The 19,820-nt window shown below is 34.5% G+C and overlaps 1 protein-coding gene across 2 annotated transcripts in view; it reads left to right on the top strand.

The window, feature by feature from the left end:
• LOC115884371 (rho-related BTB domain-containing protein 1) overlaps positions 1 to 17,970 on the top strand; it is a 38,104-nt gene extending 20,134 nt beyond the window's left edge. Inside the window, exons 2-4 of one of the 2 annotated variants that reach the window (XM_030902930.1) lie at positions 6,314 to 6,775; positions 14,604 to 15,728; positions 17,226 to 17,970. In XM_030902930.1, the coding sequence (XP_030758790.1) occupies positions 6,314 to 6,775; positions 14,604 to 15,728; positions 17,226 to 17,519 (1,881 nt within the window). In that variant the 3' untranslated portion in view covers positions 17,520 to 17,970. Of the gene's footprint in view, positions 1 to 6,313; positions 6,776 to 14,603; positions 15,729 to 17,225 lie in introns of those variants that run through there. The other variant, XR_004050554.1, reaches the window with a different exon arrangement.
• The last annotated feature ends 1,850 nt before the right edge of the window (positions 17,971 to 19,820 follow it).

Here is a 19,820-nt window from a genome sequence, read left to right as displayed (position 1 = left end):
TCTATATTCTTCATACAGCAATGTAAGCACAAATATGTCGGCAAGACAGTTTGGAAAAGACACTAAGAGCAAGACACTAGCAACTTGAAAACTGTAATTATTTACATTTTTTCATGTACTCTATTTTTTGTAGTTTCTTGAACGTTTTCAATGTTTTATTTTTGCAATATAGTCCACCCCTCGGGAGCTGAAATCCATTTATTCTTGTTTCTTCAGTAAACAGTTTTGATGTACTCTAAGTGCTTCGCAGATTGAATGCCAAACAAATTTTTCAAAGACCTTGAACATATTAATCATAATCTATGTGGCTTTATATTAAGGTTTTATAAACCGTGATATGTCAAAAATGCTAATACTTTATTTTCATTACTAAAAATTTTAGTAATCATTTGGAAACAATATTTTTCTATATTATTACTATCTAAGGGCCGACGCTTGATGTACATGGACCATATATTTACATAACGAAACTTGCAGTGTACCGAGCAGTAATAATTCCCACCATGTTATATGGAAGCGAAATCTGGGTGCCGTACCGCCGACACATGAACGCATTAAACAAGTTGCAACAGAGACATTTTAGACAATCATCATGTCTCAAACGTATCGGTCCCTGAAAAAGCTAACTGCGAGAGTATTGAGTCATGATTACAAAGTCCCGCTTAAGATGGGCTGGTCACGTATGCAGAATGCAAAAAAACCGCATACCAAAATCTCTGCTTTACGGTGAGCTTGTAGACGGTAAAAGGAGGCCAGGTGGACAACTCAAAAGGTACAAGGATATTTTCCACGAAAACTTAAAGGGTATTAACAAGCAGAATGAGTGGGAAGAAGCAGCTCACAATAGAACGGAATGGAGAAAAATTGCAAAGTCAGTTAACAGCGACAACCAAAAACTAAAGAGGCAACAAAGCAATGAGATTTTTGAATGTCTGGAGTGCGGTAGACCGATAACATCACATATCGGGCTTTTCAGTCACAAAAAAGCTCAAAAGAAAACGCATTGCGTGACCATCTTCTGATGCGTGTCAAATACTCGTCAGCGGGTAATGGCAGTATGTATATGTATGTACATATTTGCAGTTTAATCAACCACAATTTGTTGTCAAGTCGAATCAACTTCTGTAGTTCATTCGACTACATCTCCACCACATTCTTGAAGTAGATTTGCAGTCCCATCAACTGCATCCTGCAGTCGGTTTAACCACTGCTGTTATGGAATCGTAGCCCCACCATACAATAATTTAAAAATGACTTTTGAGGCCGAAGCACTGCTGTTATTTCTCTTAAGAAGAAGAAGAAAGCGTAGAAGAATACGAACGCTTTGGATACACCCACTTTTAAGTTTTAAACATCAAGAAGGACATTTTTATGAAATTGCGATGGCAGTTGGCTACAAAAGCCAGGATGTGGTCCGTGTACGGCTGTACCGGCGCGAACATCAACGCGACCACTTGAAGGGGTCGACCGCAAATGAACTGCAGATGCCCACTTCGACTGCAACTCGACTCCCGTGTATAGCATATACCGTAACTACTACGATGAGCTGAAGTTCACTGAGACGCGACCACAGTATTGTGCTCGGTATGACTGCAAAATGTCGCTCGTGTACGGCCGGCCTAATTTAATTAGGTGGTTTCAGGCTCGTCAAAGATTTTTAGCTGAAAATTAGCCTTGATTAAAGATGAAAATACACGTCGAAACATCGGCAATTTTTTAAATAAATGTTTTTTTTATTTCCTGGTCCTAAACCAGCGAACATCATTTCATATATAACATAAGGACGCCAATCTACCACATTATACATATTAATATTTTTGAAGTGAAACTTCTTTACGCGCGTTGGGTGTAAAAATTCAAGGCCGTGACGCGCGAGCTAGCGGGAGAAAAAGTGATAGCGGCAGTGTTGCCACAGCTACTCCATTCTGGGTTGATCTACCCGTTTGTAAAACAATATAACCCCGCTATCTCGTGATAATCTACCCCGATGAAAAATAAGCTTGTGGCAACACGGGGTAACGATCTGTGCCATACGGGGCTAAGAAAATTACTATAATAAACTTAATATTGTACGAACCTTGTGCGCTAGGAAGTAAATTTTCATGCATATTTTCATCGATAGGTTTGTAGCTTCTGAATAACGATCTAGTTTATATTTGCCAGCTCAGAATTAGAATTTAGAGTTAGTAACTCGCATTTTCATTGGAGGACACTGTCATATTTATTTTAAACCAATAATCAACGAGAATATTTGTATAATTTAATAAAATTACTGTAAATCGCTATAAATAATGAATTGTTTGTAATTGAACTGTAATTTCTCTATTATTAATCCGGTAAATGATGGAGAAAAACAATTGTGATTGATTAAAATTTTATTTAAAGATGCAACTTTTGTTAACAACACTCTGAGAATTCGAATCTTAGACAAGGAAAGAGACGGGACAGATAACACGGCAGTTGAATGTGAGGCAAGTTGTCACCACTGAAATTCTCCAATGGCGTAGCATCAGAAATTAGCTTGTACCTAGACGGTACAAAATATTTATTAAAACGTAAACTAATATATCGTTCATTTTTGAGTAATGCATATACAATTTTGTATTTTATAGTCTCACCTTTATAATATTAGAATATCTAAGTTGATAATGCAAAATTTATTTAACAGTCACAGTGGACTGATTATCAAGACAATTATTTATTTATTAACGTGTGTATAATGTATAATTTAAAAAAATAGGGTAATAACATATGTTTTAAACGTGTATATACATATATACTGTATGATCGATAAAAACGGCGTCTTGTTTGTTTGGAAATGACAATTTCACAAATGAATATTAAAAATTACATTATTCATTGAATCCGTAAGCAAGTGTGAAGGGAATTGGCTAGATTCATTATTATACCGTATAATCGAGAAAAAAAACGACGTCCAGTTGGCTTGTAAATCACGATCGATGACATTCTCCATATAATTCTATATAAAATTACATAAAAACTATACAAAACGACATCGAAAAAAGACGGCGTCAGCGATGGTTATGAAATGAAGATCGCTGTCATTTTATATGTAAAATTATATGGGGAATGTCGTCGATCGTCATTTACAAGCCAACTGGACGTCGTTTTTTTTTCGACCATACGGTATAATAATGAATATAGCCATTCCCCTTCACACTTGCGTACGGATTCAATGAATAATGTAATTTTTAATATTTGTTACTATCATAAGAGTATACAAAAAAATAAAACAATTCTAGAAGCTTTGTGTTATTTTATTTATTTTTTTTTATTAATTACTCACTGAAACTATTATTATTCACTTAAATTAGCAAATTTTTTGAAAGAATATTTAAAAATATATATGTATGTAGTAACAAGTAGCCCACCACAAGTTTGTCCACCCCCAGCAAATCTTGGCAGGTTTTATATAACAACTACAGTTTGGCATTATGGTAATTTAAGTTTTATATAACAACTATACATATAGGTTTTTTATCACTAGAATTTTTCATTTTTTTACATGTAAAATATATAAAAAAATGTTTATTGCAGAAATTAACTGCAAAAAAAAATAAAAATAAATTTACAGGTAAAATATATAAAAAAATGTTTATTGCAGAAATTGTATTTCTCTGATTATAATTCCCTACGCCACTGGAGAAATCCAAGCTGAGTAGCATTATTTATAGTTTCAAACATTAATTATAATACAAGATATTGAAAATACTACTTGGAATTATTAAAAATAGTTTGGTTTGGATGTGGTACAAGACATATTAAAAGCATTTTACATATTTTTACTGCTATAATGAAAAAATGTACATTTTATGACCACATAGCAAAAGTTGTGTATCGATTTTTACCTGTGAAATGTAATTCGAGACACTTTTTTCTCGCTTCGGCCTTTGCAGCCATACGCTGAACATCTCACCATACTGAACAACACAGTTTATAAATTTTAAACAAAACAGTTGTCACAAAAAAACATAAAAATTCGCTCGGTGTCACCTCGAAATCTTGTCACCGAAGTATGGCCGCCGCGCGCCGCCTCACAAACCGATCACGGGAGAATATGCGAGTTACCCGTCCCCTCTCTTTCCTTGTCCAAGATTCGAATAATGAAGTGGATAATGATAAGACAAGTGACATTTGTCTAAAAAAAGACAGCGATTTAGAGTGACAATTTGGTTATGTAAAATTTAGAGTGACAATTTTGATTATGTAAAAGAAATACATATTCTAGGAGTTCGACTAACGATTAACATTAATTTAAAAATAAATTCCCAACATGAATAATGAACAAAATAATTAAACAAAAACAGACCACAGAAAACAAATTGTTGTTTAATAGCAGTTAGTTGTAGTCAGGGATATAGATGTAGTAGTATTTTGGTTTAACGGTCACAGCTGCCAGACTATCCGGCCGAGTGATTGAATTATCGTTTTTTAATAAAAATTAAAAAACATAAAGTTATAAAGCTAGAATAGTAAACGGTTTTATATTAACTCTAATTTTTTTGAAGATTATAAAAGGCATTCATAAAAATATATATATCCTTCAAATCCTTCAATTTAATAGCTGTTAGTAAGAAGATTCACTTCAAATATGCGCACATAGTGCATACACAGTTTTTTTATTAAATGAAGACACATTATATACAGGGTGGCCCATCGAAAACGTTCCGCAAGGCATATCGGCTAGGGTATTCTTTTTTTCAAAAAATTCAAAAACACGTCAATTTTGTTTGTGAGGGGGGCAACTTTTGCCCCAAAAATCATTGCATAATCTTCAACCCTCTAAGCGGGGGTGTCATCCCCCAACTTGTTTCAAATGGGAAGGGGGGTCAAGTGGCGCCGCAATGAAAAGAGCTTTCTATTCTCTATATTTCTCCGCCTCGTTTTTGAAAATCGGTCTAGTCATTGAGAAAATATGAAGGATTGAAATTTGAAAAGTTTATTTAAACATTTTTCAGAGTAAATGATAAATATAAATTCTTTGGACCAATTTGAGGTTTTTTCTTATTATTTCTAGACATTCACGCATTTTTTCACTTGCCAGAAGGTTGAACGATCAGGTGCGGTAGTTGCTAGATAGCTGTTCTGTGACTTGTGCGTTGAAGTTCTTCTCAATATTGTTAAACTGACCCACAATAGAATTTCCAAAAATACCAGTCCACACGTCCAATTTCTGAGTGTTTTGTGTGTGCACCTCGTGAAAAACCCTAAAATTATTATCATTCGCCAGTCGTTCACTCATAGTTTCACAAAATTGCAGGCGACGCGACGATCAAAATCGTCTTCGTTGAGTTCTTGTACCAACTGAATTTTGTACGGGTGGAACTTGTGTTTTTTTAATATCCTTTGGACACTTGTACGATTCACGCCGGTCTCATTGGCTAAGTTTCTTGTACTCAGCGTACTGTCCATGGCAACTTGGCCCAATAAGAATACCTCCATAGCTTCATTTACTACAGGATTTTCCCTCTGCCTCTTTTTATTCATAACGGAACTAGTTTCACGAAATTTTGCTACTAACTCGCGAACAATTTTGTCATAATGGTGTTCGTCAGGATGGCGTTCATTGCATATCTGCGCAACCCGATTGCCACATTCATTATTTTTAAAATAAAGTTCGATTATTTATACTTTTTCTGCAAGTGAGTACACCATAATTGTTAAAAAGTTTAACGATATTGAGAAGAACTTCAACGCATTGTGGCAAGTGATAAAATGCGTAATAACATAGAAATAATAAGAAAAAAACAGCAAATTGGTCGAAGGAGTTTATCCTTATCATTTACTCTGATAAATGTTTAAACAAACTTTTCAAATTTCAATCCTTCATATTTTCTCAATGACTCGACCGATTTTCAAAAACGAAGCCGGAAAGTATAGAGAATAGAAAGCTTTTTTCCTTGCGGTACCACTTGACCCCCCTTCCCATTTGAAAAAAATTGGGGGGTGACACCTCGACTTAGAGAGATGAAGATTTTGCAATCATTTTTGGGGCAAAACTTGTCCCCCTCACAAACAAAATTGACGTGTTTTTGAATTTTCTAAAAAAATTTGCCGTTATGCCTTGCGGAACGTTTTCGATGGGCCACCCTGTATATACTAATATATGTACTAGTCGGTTCCCATATACTGGTTTCTTCATAAAAAAGAGATAAACTAACTATGGTAAAACTGACATTATTACTATAGCTTGCTGCAGGTTCAAGAAATTATTGCTTAGTCGATGTATTGTCGGTGTGCAGTCAGTATATTATGATTTTGTTTCTAATTTGGTACAATTCTTTTCTTGTAGGTGTCGCTCGCACAACTGCTGGCCACGCACGTGCCCACCGTGTGGGCCATCGACCAGTACCGCATCTACAAGGATGTCCTGGAACGTTCCTGGGAGGTGGTGGACGGTGTTAGCGTCAGCCTGCGGCTGTGGGACACGTTCGGCGACCACGAGAAGGACCGCCGCTTCGCCTACGGCCGCTCCGACGTCGTGCTGCTCTGTTTCAGCGTCAACAATCCCGTCTCGCTGCGCCACTGCCGCCTCATGTGGTTCCCCGAGATACGGCGCTTCTGTCCCAGCACGCCCGTGCTGCTCGTCGGCTGCAAGAACGACCTGCGCTACATGTACAGGGACGAGGCGTACCTGTCCCACTTCCGGGATAGGAGTCCGTTCGTCAGGGCGACGCGCAAGAGCGACCTGGTCATGCCGGACGAGGCGAGGGCCGTCGCCAGGGAGCTCGGCCTCGACTATTACGAGACATCGGTAAGTTTCTTCTATAATGTTCGAGAATTTATGTTTGGGTACCGTTCCTCGAGAATGAACGAGCAAATGTCGAGAGTTTTTAACGGTCTAGGTAAAGCATCTAGCTCATTTGCCAGCTCAGAATTAGAATTTAGAGTTAGTAATTCGCATTTTCATTGGAGGACACAGTCATATTTATTTCAAATCAATAATCAACGAGAATATTCGTATACTTTAATAAAATGACTGTAAATCATTATAAATAATGAATTGTTTGTAACTAAACTGTAATTTCTGTATTATTAATCCGGTAAATGATGGGGATAAACAATTGTGATTGATTAAAATTTTATTTTAAGATGAAACTTTCCTTTTCCCAAAATTTAAAAATTCCAATAATGAATTGTATAATGGCAAGACAAGTGACATCTGTCTAAAAAAGACAGCGATTTAGAGTGACAATTTGGTTATGTAAAATTTAGAGTGACAATTTTGGTTAGAGACTGACCTCGCCAAAATTATTATCGATGTCATTCCCCAGCCGTCTTTGACGACGTTTTTTTTTCGATCATACGGTATAAATGATAAAATAAAAAATGTTTATTCATGTTTGTCTCACTGTTACATAACACTTTAAATGCAAAGCTCAATTTATAATATAAAACGAACACTTAACTCAAGACGATAACAAAGTAATATTGTCTACGAGAGATTAATTAAGAGAAGAGGACAGCAATAGGTTTGCAATGTAGAATAACAAAAATAATTATTATTTCCTGTAAACATTTGCGCCTCAACAATTCTCACATTCAAAGTGCGTTGTGAATTGTTTCTATACACTTATTTAATGTATTCAAGTATACAAAAGTATATACCCACTTCTTTTGATATTTTGAAAATAATTTATTTTTTAGAATGTACGGTTTTCAACAAAATATTGTAAAATTTTGCTCGATAAAGCCATTTTCTACTTAAACTAGGCCAAAAGAAGAATGCAACAAAAATTAATAATTAAAAAATTCTGTCACGCTAAATTTTATTAAATTATTTTTCGCTGGCTAACTTTTATTTTTAGGTAAAATTTAAAATATTTCATAAATTGTGTAAACGTGTTTATAAAATATTGTGCATAAAATTAATTTAATATTCCAACAGTAATTCGAAACTAACAGTATACGTTAAGGGTTTTCAATTAAAATGTCCGTCAACCCTACAAAACTTTCAAAATATTCCTAATTAATATTGAAAAATTATTAATATCATAGACACTTTAAAAACCTTTTTATTTTATCTCATTAGGTATCTAACTGAGATGAAGTATGTCTACACTTTTATGAAGTTAAAAGTGTGTATTTCAAAAATGCGGATAGGGATTTTTGTAAAAAAAATAGAAACCAACTTCTCAGTGTCCTTTACTGGTAAACAAATTAGCGTAACTAGCAAAAACATATAAAAGTTTTGAGAGTGTATATTTCCTTTCGTCGTGGGAAGAGACAATAAATAATTATTCAATATTTTTAACTAACATTCTGATAGACGGTCCCTAAATAAAAATTTCAATTTGAAATTAAAGCTTTATTTAGAACCCTGAAATTAACGATTTCAATTAACGTAGAAGTTTGTTCCTCTAATTTCAATAAACTAGTTTCGTATAAAACTATTTGTTAACGCAAAAAACTATTCTTTACGGGTAAAAAACTATTTGTTACAAGTAAAAAAAATATATATATATATATAGTTAAAAATATTTTTTTAATTTATTACTTTTGCAACATTTAACTTCATACAATATTATAATACAAATACATACATATATAGGGTTGTTCACCACATACGACACGGAGTACTGTAGCTAAACGATTAGATTTTTACAAATTGTAAGTTTTGGGTTCGTTGAAGGACTATTAGAGCTACAGAGTGTTCCAAATAAATAAAAAATATCAAAGTTGTATATTTTTAAATGGAATATCCTGTATATTATTACATTTTTAGTTTCTATGATTAAAATAAAGCTAAATTTGATTAAGGTATATCACCCTTAAACCGTACCGTTTTTGAGACATTTTCAATTTTGTGAAATTGCAGTAAAAATTTTAAGGCTTCATTTCTCCAAGGATATCAAAGTATATATAATATAATACTAAATATTTACTGAAGTTTAATAATTGATCAGTTATTGTGTTACAATAATGAAAATAATACTACCTCATACAGAGTGTCTAAAAATTTATTTTAAATAATTTCTAGCTTTAAACGGCAATCACTTGTTTAATTTAAATGAAACACCCTGTATATTTTAGGAGAATCAGATGCACAATTTAATTGTCCATCAAATTGTATTATACCACTTTTACCTATCCCTTCAAGTTTTCGTAGAAAATGCATTTTCTTATAATTTAGACCTCGTTTATGAATATACCCATGGAATATTGACAGTTTAGATTGTTTTTAAAGCAATAAATGTACAGGTGCTAAAAACAATAATATTACCAGCCTATTTGTATACAAAAATAAAACTATTTAAATCTTTATAAAAGAGTATACCATTAATTAAATATACCACCATTATTTCCGCCCAAATATTAATTAATTACATATTTAATTGTGTTAGTTAATAAATTGTTCTAAATAAATGTGGATTTGGAATCAGAAATCAATATAATACTAAGTTATGAAAATGGACGTCTCTGTTGTTATAAATAAGCATCCGGCAAAAAATGAAATAAAATGTTTAAGGTGTTACCACTAACTAAATTTTAGGTTAGTCTGTGGTTTTACTTTTTACCACACTGTCTAAAACACATACAAAAATAAAAGTTTTTTAGTATTTGGAGCAATTATTATTAATCAACGCAAACAGTCAATTAATGAAGTTTGAATACTGGAATCATATTAATTGGTCCTCCTTTACAAACATTTAAACAATTTTTTTTATTTTTTAATGACATAAATGAACTATATCGACAATATCAGTATCTGTACCCTTTAAAAATTTGTTACATCTTTAAAATGAATCAGAAATGTCAATATTCCATTGGTATATTGATAATTGAGGTTTAAATTATAAGAAAATGCATTTTCTACGAAAACCTAAAGACATAGGTAAAAAATGATATAATACAATTTAATAGACAATTAACTTGTGCATCTAATTATCATAAAATATAAAGGGTGTTCCATTTAAATTAAAGAAGTTAATGCCGTTTATAGCTAGTTATTATTTAAAATAAATTTTTAGACACTCTGTATAAGGTAGTATAATTTTTATTATTGTAACACAAAATTTAGTAAATAGAAATACTTCAGTACAATATTTGGTTTTATAAACTTAAATACGTTTGGAGAAATAAAGCATTAAAATTATTACTGTATTTTGACAAAAACCTAAATATTTCAAAAACAGTAAGATTAAAATGCGGTAAACCTTAATCAAATTTACCTCTATTTTAATCGTAGAAACTAAAAATGTAATAATATACAGGGTGTTCCATTTAAAAAAATACAACTTTGATATTTTTTATTTATTTGGGCCACTCTGTATCTTGTGAAAATATTTTTAAATTGTAGCTCTAATAGTCCTTCAACGAACCCAAAACTTACAATTTGCAAAAATCTAAGAGGTTAGCTACAATACTCCGCGTCGTATGTGGTGAACAACCCTGTATAATACTTATACAACTTTTTTAATTTATTACATTTGCAACATGTAATAAACACGTATTGAAGCTTCATCAGAAGAAATCCTTCAATTTAATAGCTGTTGGTAAGAAGTTTCACTTCAGATATGCGCACATAGTGCATACACAATTTTTTTTAGTAGCATATGATTCTTTTATTTTGGAGCCCGAGATTAACGATTTGATAACTCAAGAAGACTAATTTTTGGGCGTGGTCGCGTAGAATTTGTTTTTCTATGGTTGCGCATCCCCGATTTTGTTCATATACTCCCTCCTTAGTCTTTTTTTATTCAATGCATATCCATTTATTAATGAATGGGCCTTGTTTTAGCCCTGGCAAATAAATATTGTTTCAATAATTTTTCGTTTGCCAAACGAATAATCCTTTTTAACTACTATTGAACAACAAACATTTTAGGCCTCATTATCTACTTAAAAGTAAAATTCACATATACTTACCACTTGAAATCGTTAGAGCGGTATTTTTTAACGCGGCCGGGTTCGACCCAGAAATAGCTACTACGATTTAAATCGTGCGCGCCTGTTGTTTCGCTCGATTTAATTTGAAAAGTGCCGAGCAGCGAACTTCAAAGGAAACGGTGGTTGTTGTTCCGAGAAGCCAAACCAAACTGCCTGCTTGGAAATAAATAGGAAATAGTTGGAGCACAAAGGACACATTAGAACTTTTTACATTTGGATATATCCGCTGTTATATGTATGAAGGCCTTGGCAATGTTAGTTTTAGAACTACGTATTACTATGAGCGTAAACATTTAGTATAAATGGTTTTATTACATCTTTCTATTACCTATGTAATAAAGGTTTGTGATGTTTATTGTGTGTTTGTGCTATTACGATCGGCAAAAAAAAGTTTTTTTTAATTTTACTCAAAATGAGTTATTTGGATCATAAATGACCTAAATACAAAATATTTTCATGGTGTCTGTCTGTCTGTCTGTCCGTCTGTCCGTCTGTCTGTCCGTCTGTAACACGATAACTCAAAAACCGCTAAACCGATTTTAACCAAATTTGACACAAAAATACTGTGGCACCCGAGAATCTGGCTATTAGTTTTTGGTGGGGGTGGGGGGTTAGTAAGGGGGTATGGGAGGGGGTTAAAAATTTTAAAAAATCGTAACTCCAAAATTACAGTAGCTAGCGAAACGCGGTTTTCAATTTAAGATTAGGAATAATATTTGCAACAAAATTTGTATTAACATCAAAATCAGTCAAAGTCGCAGTTTTTGAAATCAAAAAAAATTGGAAAAATTCCTTTACTTTGAAACTAAAAGAACTGCCTACTGCCTACCAACTTTTTATTAACATACTTTAGTATGGGCGGCTATACGTGCCTCCCGGCGCCAATATCTCAAAAACTGCGACTTTGACTGATTTTGATGTTATTACAAATTTTGTTGCAAATATTATTCCTAATCTTAAATTGAAAACCGCGTTTCACTAGGTACTGTAATTTTGGAGTTTTTTAAATTTTTAACCCCCTCCCATACCCCCTTACCAACCCCCCACCCCCACCAAAAACTAATGGCCAGATTCTCTGGTGCCACAGTATTTTTGAGCCAAATTTGGTTAAAATCGGTTTAGCGGTTTTTGAGTTATCGTGTTACAGACGGACAGACAGACACCATGAGAAAATATTTTATATTTAGGTCATTTGGGTCATAAATGACCTAATATTATATTTTCTAATAACTCATTTTGAGTGAAATTAAAAAAACTTTTTTTTTTGCATATTGGTTAAGCAGTTTAACTAATGTATATGTGAAGGAGCTCTGGGTCATGGCTTTATTAATTTTGGTTATTTGATAGTGCGTATTAAAACGAGTTTCGCGTGGATCAATATGGTCCCTACGTGTTAGTTTTTCAAACTAATATGAAGGGCTCTCAGATTTAATTAATTTATGCAGGAAGCAAGCAAAATGAAGTTTTTCTCGATCCGATATATTTAGCCACTTTATTTCATGAAGTTTGTGGCTCACGTGATCAATACGTTTCAGGTTGTAAATAAAACGAATGCAAGAGTTCTGAACTTTTTGCCTTATAGAAATTTGAATTTGGTTGAAACATGCAAACAAGGTCCATAGTCCATATACAAAATTACAGTAATTCAAATGACTTAAGACAAGTGGTTCGTATAATTTTTTTTAACCCAAAGTAAAGATGTTCTGAATCTTTGCTTTTATAGATGTTGCGGAGATTAATATAGGCTTTTTGGAGAACTTTTGATACTTGAATACGAAATCGAAGTGTGCTGTCGAACACTACACCCAAATTTTTGTACTCAACAATATGGATTCTTACACCATTTATTGACACGTTCAAACTTTGAGCTGATTCTTGGCTGGTTCCAAGTATATAATAGCTGACTTATTTGGGTTCAGTTTTAGACCGTGATTTTGCTAATATTTAGAGACGGATTTTAGGCATTCATTTCCTTAAGCGAGGCTTCCACTGCATCAGATTGTGAAAATGAAATTTTTGGATTTGCGTGTCATCTGCGTATCTGTGACTATTACACTCTTTAAAACAATTTGACATATCTGCTGTGAAAATGAAGAAAAGGGAACCCAAAAGTGACCCCTGAGGGACCCCCCTATCAACTTCCAAAGGCATTGACTTTATGTTATCCAATACCACTAGCTGAGACCTGGTGTCCAAATCACTACGGATAAGCTGGATAGTTTTAAATTTGAATCCGAAATGGCTTAACTTGGCACAAAGCAGAGCGTGGTTGAGAGAGAGAGAGCAATTTTAATATACCTATTTTGTCACAATAAAAAAAATGTTTATATCAATACCCGATGGAACGTTTATAAAAATAAAACAATTATCGATATAATTATAAATTCTGTATTTGACATATCTATAAACTGAAAAAAACGTACAAAACAATTATTCGAATTTCGAATCTTTCCGGGGATTTGGAAAACGAAAAAAAATGCCATTTTTGTTGTCGCAATTAGGAACGCTATAGTTCTTCTTCACAGGTTAGCGTTCTCGGTCGAAAAAAGCCATTGCAATTAAATATGAATAATTAAAATAAAATATACTTGGTAAAATAAGTACAAATACACGAGTAATTAATAAGGAAATTGCCAAAATCACACACCGAATGTTCACAAAACACAACGAAATAAAAATCTTGACATATTTAAAAAACAAATGAATACCTAGTTGTAACTTTTTAATGACTAACAGCGCCTCTAGTGTTTGTTCGCACAGTATATTTTTTACTTCCAGTAATTGCTATTACAGAAAATGTTCTAAAGGGGGATGTTTTGTGTGTCTAACCAGTTTTAAAATACTGCAATATATAAACCTGTTATTACATTTTGGTTGCAATAGAACTCTCTTTCCCGTTAGGGTTGGTCGTTTCTTATTTCTTATCGACAGATGTCTCACTCGCATTTCTCTTTTAAAGACTCCATTATTATTTTTGACGTTTAGCTTCAACGATTTAGTTTAAAAACTGATGAAAAAAATAGGTACTTAATATATCGTATGATCGAAATAAAAACGGCGCGAAATATAAATTTACATATAAAATTGCAGCGATCTTCATTTCATAGCCATCGTTGACGCCATTTTTTTCTATCATACGGTAATTATCAATTTAAATCTTCGCAGAGGGAGTCTGCTTCACAAACAAGACTAAAATATTATTGTATTTTGTTTGCATCGCAACAGCTATTTCATTATCAGACATAGATGTTCTTCAATAGTAGTTAAATTCTTTATGTACCTACTTTAGGTTGCACATATGTATTACTGTTTCGTGTTTGTTGCTACAGACTTTGCAGTTTTAGATTGGACTATTTTGTTTGGTATAGGTGGTAACTAGGTGATTTCTACTTTTTTATTGCTTTCATGCATGGTTGCCAAATAAATTCTCCTCTATTTCCCAACACCCCTTGTGCTCATCTAGAATCCAGTGTTTATTGTGTTTTATTTGGGTGATTTAATATTCTTTGTTATTTTTTCGATTTTATAATGGAACAGTGCTAAAAAATCCACTAACCAGTAAGGTCATATTATTACAGCGTTACAATTAATGGATTTTTAAGCAAAAAATAACAGTTTCTCCAAATTTCATTACACTAGATAGATATATGTATTTTTAAAGTATCTTACATTTTATCTGTCTCTGTTTTCAGGTTCTTACTTACTACGGCGTCAACGAGGTATTCGAGAACGCCATCCGCGCCGCCCTGATCGCCCGCCGCGCTCAACGTTTCTGGATGACCAACCTGAAGCGGGTCCAGCGTCCACTCCTTCAAGCACCGTTCAAACCGCCACCTCCACCCAAACCCGAAGTACACGTCTGCGCCAGCACATTCGTCGAACAACTCCACCACCTATGGCTAGCCGGTGCGCACACCGACGTCGTAGTAGTGGCCGGATCCGTGGGATTCCCCGCGCATCGCTTCGTCTTGGCGGCCAGCAGTCGCGCCTTTTGTCGTTTACTGGCAGCGGACCAGCTGGCTCGCAGCACCAGCGATTCCAGTATGGTGAGTTCCTTGGGAGATTTCGCCGACGACACCGAGTGTTTGGTCAGAGCCGAACAACGCACTTGCCGGCGCAGAGCTAGTTGCCAGGCTCTACCCACGGCCAGAGAACCCGACCACCCGGCGTTTCAGGGTGTACGGAGCGCACAACCCGACGGACCTACGATAATAACTTTGTGCCGATCGGTGACGCCAGACGCTTTGCGTCAGTGTCTCCAGTTTGCTTATACGGGTACCGTAGATCGGAACGCACTCGATTTGGAGGATACCAGGGAAGCCGCGGCACTTCTAGAACTTCCCCGACTGTTAGTACTACTCACTAGACATCCGTTCGTGGCTCCCGATTCGCCCATAGACGATTACGAGCGATTCCTGCGCGGTCGTTTGCGCGATATCTGCCTGGACCAAACGTTGTTCACCGACGTAATTTTCGAACTGGACGACGGAGCTTGTGCTGCGCACAAGGCCCTCCTGGCTGCGCGATGCGACGTGATGAACGCCATGTTCAGCGGCGACTTCCGGGAGAGTCAAGCGCGGCAGATCGAGTTTCCGGGAGTGAGGGAGTACACGTTTCACAAGTTGCTCTGCTTCCTGTACACGGACGACGTGCCGGCCGTAGCTGCGCCGAGATGCGTCAATTTGCTGGAGTTGGCGAATCGGTTGTGTTTGCCGCGCTTAGTCAATTTGGTGGAGCGGCGAGTAGTGGAGGATTTGGAACGTCTTCAACCGTCCGAGGCCGTGGAGCAGTGTTTGCGTCTCTTGGAGCCAGTCAAAGTAAGAGATTGTATTTTTAAGTTTACTCTTTTAAGTGAATCTTTTTAACTGAGACATATATTTTTAAAATTACTATTAAAAATAAATTTTGTGACTATTGCTCTGAGGAAGAGAATTTTCTTGTGCAGTAGTACAGCAGTAACACATTTTCCATTTCCATCTTTTATCAGTTACGACTTCTCATCGACAAATATTAAGAAAAATTTGTCAGCAAGAGATGAAATGACGACAGACAAGCAAAAAAAAAGGATAAAATTAATGTTCAGTGAGGTGAGGAAGATAGCCCAACAAAAGAAGATAAGCCCCATAAGAGCTTGAAATCATTGGGTGGCAATTTATATCTCAGTCTTTTACAAAAGATCTAAGCAGATTGAAGTAAATATTAGTGACTAGCCTAAATGACTCAATTTTACATCTACAAATTGTTTATTTAGCGTTTTCCTAAAATTATTTTTGACAATAGACAAAAATTCTCTCGAGCATAAAAGTGTGAAATTGGTTGTAGAATATAGTTCTTGTAACATACTTGCATTGTTTAAATTTTAAAGAAAATTGGTATTTTCAATTTTTTTGTTACTGTTAGTAGCCTCCTCGGGGCCAACGTTTTGAACTTGACGGTATTTTTCAGCGATTTCTTTTGACTATTAAGGTGAATTTATATGTTTCCGTAATTCCAATGCTCCAATCATGTCCAAGTATGAACTAGGAACATAGCCATCTGATTTGATAGTCAAGCAGCCCTAAGAGCAATCAACTCAGTAACCATCAATTTGAAGTTGGTTAAAGAATGCCTAGAGAACCTGAAGAAATTAGGCAAAGAATTTCACTAACTGTACCAGAACCGTTCTGCTTCCCAACTTAATCCAACTTAAAGCAGAACTAGGAAGACTTTGTCGGTACCTGGAGTAGGAATCCTCCAACGGTCTAAGACACTGAAGGCTTATAAACGAGATTTAAGTAAGAACAATCTTCGGATGCTCACGGGGTTTTTAACAGGACACTCTCTCTCAATGAACACCTCAGTAAATTGAAACTAAGAAACAACGGCGAATGCAGATTCTGTGGGGAAAGGTGAGAAACACACATATCATCCCTGAGTGCACCAAGACAACCACCATTCTTGCCATAAACTTTGGTACGACTGATATAGATGGAGAACTAAACTCTGTGAAACCGTCTCAAATACTGGCTTTTGTAATAACCCTGAGACTGTATGATGAATTACAACTCAAGAAAGACAGACACAAATCTATAAGGTCGCGGTGATAACTTCCACCCTACCAACAATCTACAAGTGTAAACTATATTTTTATAAATAAACCAATAAAATTACCTAAAAACAAAGACGGCCGACGCATTACGGATGCATGTAAACACACACTTACCTATAAATGTTTTTTTACTTAAATTTTATCATTAACAGTTCCCGAGTTCTAGTCGACGTCATCTATTATTGAATTTTCTTGGTCATTACTGAAACTTTATGTTGTTTTGCAGTTGCACAACGGTCACCAATTAGCCGACTGGTGCATGAACAACTTGTGCGTCAACTACAACAAGCTGTGCCGCATGTCGCCGCGCAGCTTGCGACTGCTGCACCCCGACAACCAGGCGTATTTGGTGGAGCACCGGTGGCCGCCCGTATGGTACCTCAAAGACTTCGACTACTATCAGAAATGCCTGGCCGAACGCGACAAGGAACTGAAACCGAACGAGAAGAACGGCTCGAGTTGTCTCTGTTTTTCGCGCAAGTCCGAGTCCGATCCTGCCCTATCTTCAAGCAATCTTTGATACTTTTAGGTTCCTCAAAGGCCGAGGTCCCAGACTTTTCAGGGATGATGGATAAAGAGATAAAAGTATGTGTTTATTCATTAGATCTGTCCATAAAAAAGTGTAATTTTCTGTCTCAGTTTTGTTCTGCTTTAGCTGTTTAATTGTTTGGAAAAATTGATCTTTTTTATTTTTTATCCCAGCAACATTACTTAACATAAGTCAGTTCAGCGAAGTAATGTATGACATTAGTGACAGTTGTCTGGTATTTGTGTTAAGGTGTAGATTTTTTATCATATTTTAGAAAGCCTTCTATTCTCTTACTGGATAGACTATAGTTGATATTTCCTATATACTGGGTGAGTCTTACACAAGTGCAAATATTTTCAGGGCTTTTAGGTCTCGATAAAAGAAACATATTTTCTCTTTACCGTTTTTCAAGTAAGTCCAAAATAACCGAGTTATTTTACTTTAGATATTTAAATTTATTTAAATATTGATAACCACTATGTCTTTTCTGGGTTTTCTTTCTTGTATTAAGTGTACTACCCAAGAACAGTTAACCTAATAGGACTGCTCATTCAGCCAAAAGTGTCTGCCAGGTGCATGCGAAAACTCCTCGCTTTGTGACGTCATTGTAGTCCTTGTCATGGTTATTAGTCCTTATCCGGCAACTAATAATACACACACGTGCATTATTGGTTGCCGGATTCAAAACGTTCATTATTTAGTTTATTTATTTAAACACCTTATATGTATGCAGTATAGAAAATTAACTGTATAAATCGTATTAAATACTCGGATAATGCATTTTTAAGAACGGCAGATCCCAGCATCACCTTTTGCAGGCGTTCTTTTTAGAGTACTTCCATATTTTGCTTTAAAATAATTAATAAACAATATCGTAGGCACTTAGTAAGCACTTTGCCACAATCCACAACACAAAATGAACGTATTTATACACTCTATAGCTCTAAAAACTTTAAAAACACCTTTTTCACATTTAAAATTGACAAAATAATTAACTCAAAATTTCTCAGCTGTTGTTTTTATAAGTTTACCATAGGCAACTAATAATACACACTATCATGACAAGGACTACAAAGACGTCACAACTGTCAGCTGAAGTGCGGGAAGAGGCGAACGTACGTCGTACGTCTTATGAGGATGACCAATCCTATTAGTTTACCATTCTTGTGTACTACCTACGTTGCCATATTATCAAGAAATTATGATTTTTTAATAAAAACTAAAAAAAAAATCCAATTTTTTTTTTCAAGAAATCCCAAATTTTCATGTTTTTTTTTCGCGAAAAAAACATGATAATCGTGTTTTTGGGGTCGAAATATACTACCCCTAAAATATTTGCACTTATTTAAGAGGTATATTGTACTCTTAAGTTAAACATAGCAGTACAATTTTAATTATGAATCCACTCATATTTTTCAAAGTTATTATGTAATAGTTTAACTGATTTGATGACTGATATATTTATTTGTAGTTTTCAATTATCCCAATGGTTAACATTTAGCTATTAACAAAATAAAAATAAAGGGAAATGAAACACTAATAATTCACCACAGGTATTGCGGTAAATTAAATGTTTTATTTTGCTTTTGTAACAGCATAGGTTCCAACCATGGGTTCCAACCACCAACTATATTATTAACAAAATAATTCTTTATTATTCATGAGTGTTTCAAAGTAGAAATAATAACTAAATAGTAATTTTTGGTATTTTGTATTGTATAGTTTGTCTCTTATTAAATACAAGAAATATAAAACAACATTCTAATATAAAAGATTTTTCAAAAAATAATTCTTAGAAATAAGTTTTATTTTTCTTAAAAGTAATATAATCAACAGTCTTAAGTAGAACAAAATTGAAATACCTGTTTGTTATCTACTTGGTGATATTTTTTTTATTATTATATAGTAATTTCTATTTCCAACAGTTTCTTTTATTTTATATACCATCTTCAGAGATACATATGCCCTCGATCGAAAAAAACCATATCCATATGGATCGAAAAAAAACTGCGTCTAGTAGCCTAGAAATGATGATTGATGCTACCATAAATTTTACATATGAAATGTAGGTAACTTGACGTCGTTTTTTTTTATCTTATATGGTATGTGACCTAGGATAAGTAGAATTGTAAAATTAAGAACCTTTTTAAAATGGTTCATTATTAGTATTTTTAATAAGCTTCCTAAAAATTGTATGATTTTAAAAAACTTCAACTGATATAATTTCGCTGTCAATCTGACATAATTTCTGAGCCCGAGTGGTACAATAATATGTACTGTTGGCATGTCTCT

This window comes from Sitophilus oryzae, unplaced genomic scaffold (genome assembly GCF_002938485.1).
Source record: "Sitophilus oryzae breed Bouriz unplaced genomic scaffold, Soryzae_2.0 scaffold_227_pilon_pilon, whole genome shotgun sequence".
Taxonomy (NCBI): domain Eukaryota; kingdom Metazoa; phylum Arthropoda; class Insecta; order Coleoptera; family Curculionidae; genus Sitophilus; species Sitophilus oryzae.
The sequence above is the reverse complement of the archived record's forward strand: the minus strand, read 5'-3'. Positions and strand labels throughout refer to the sequence as shown.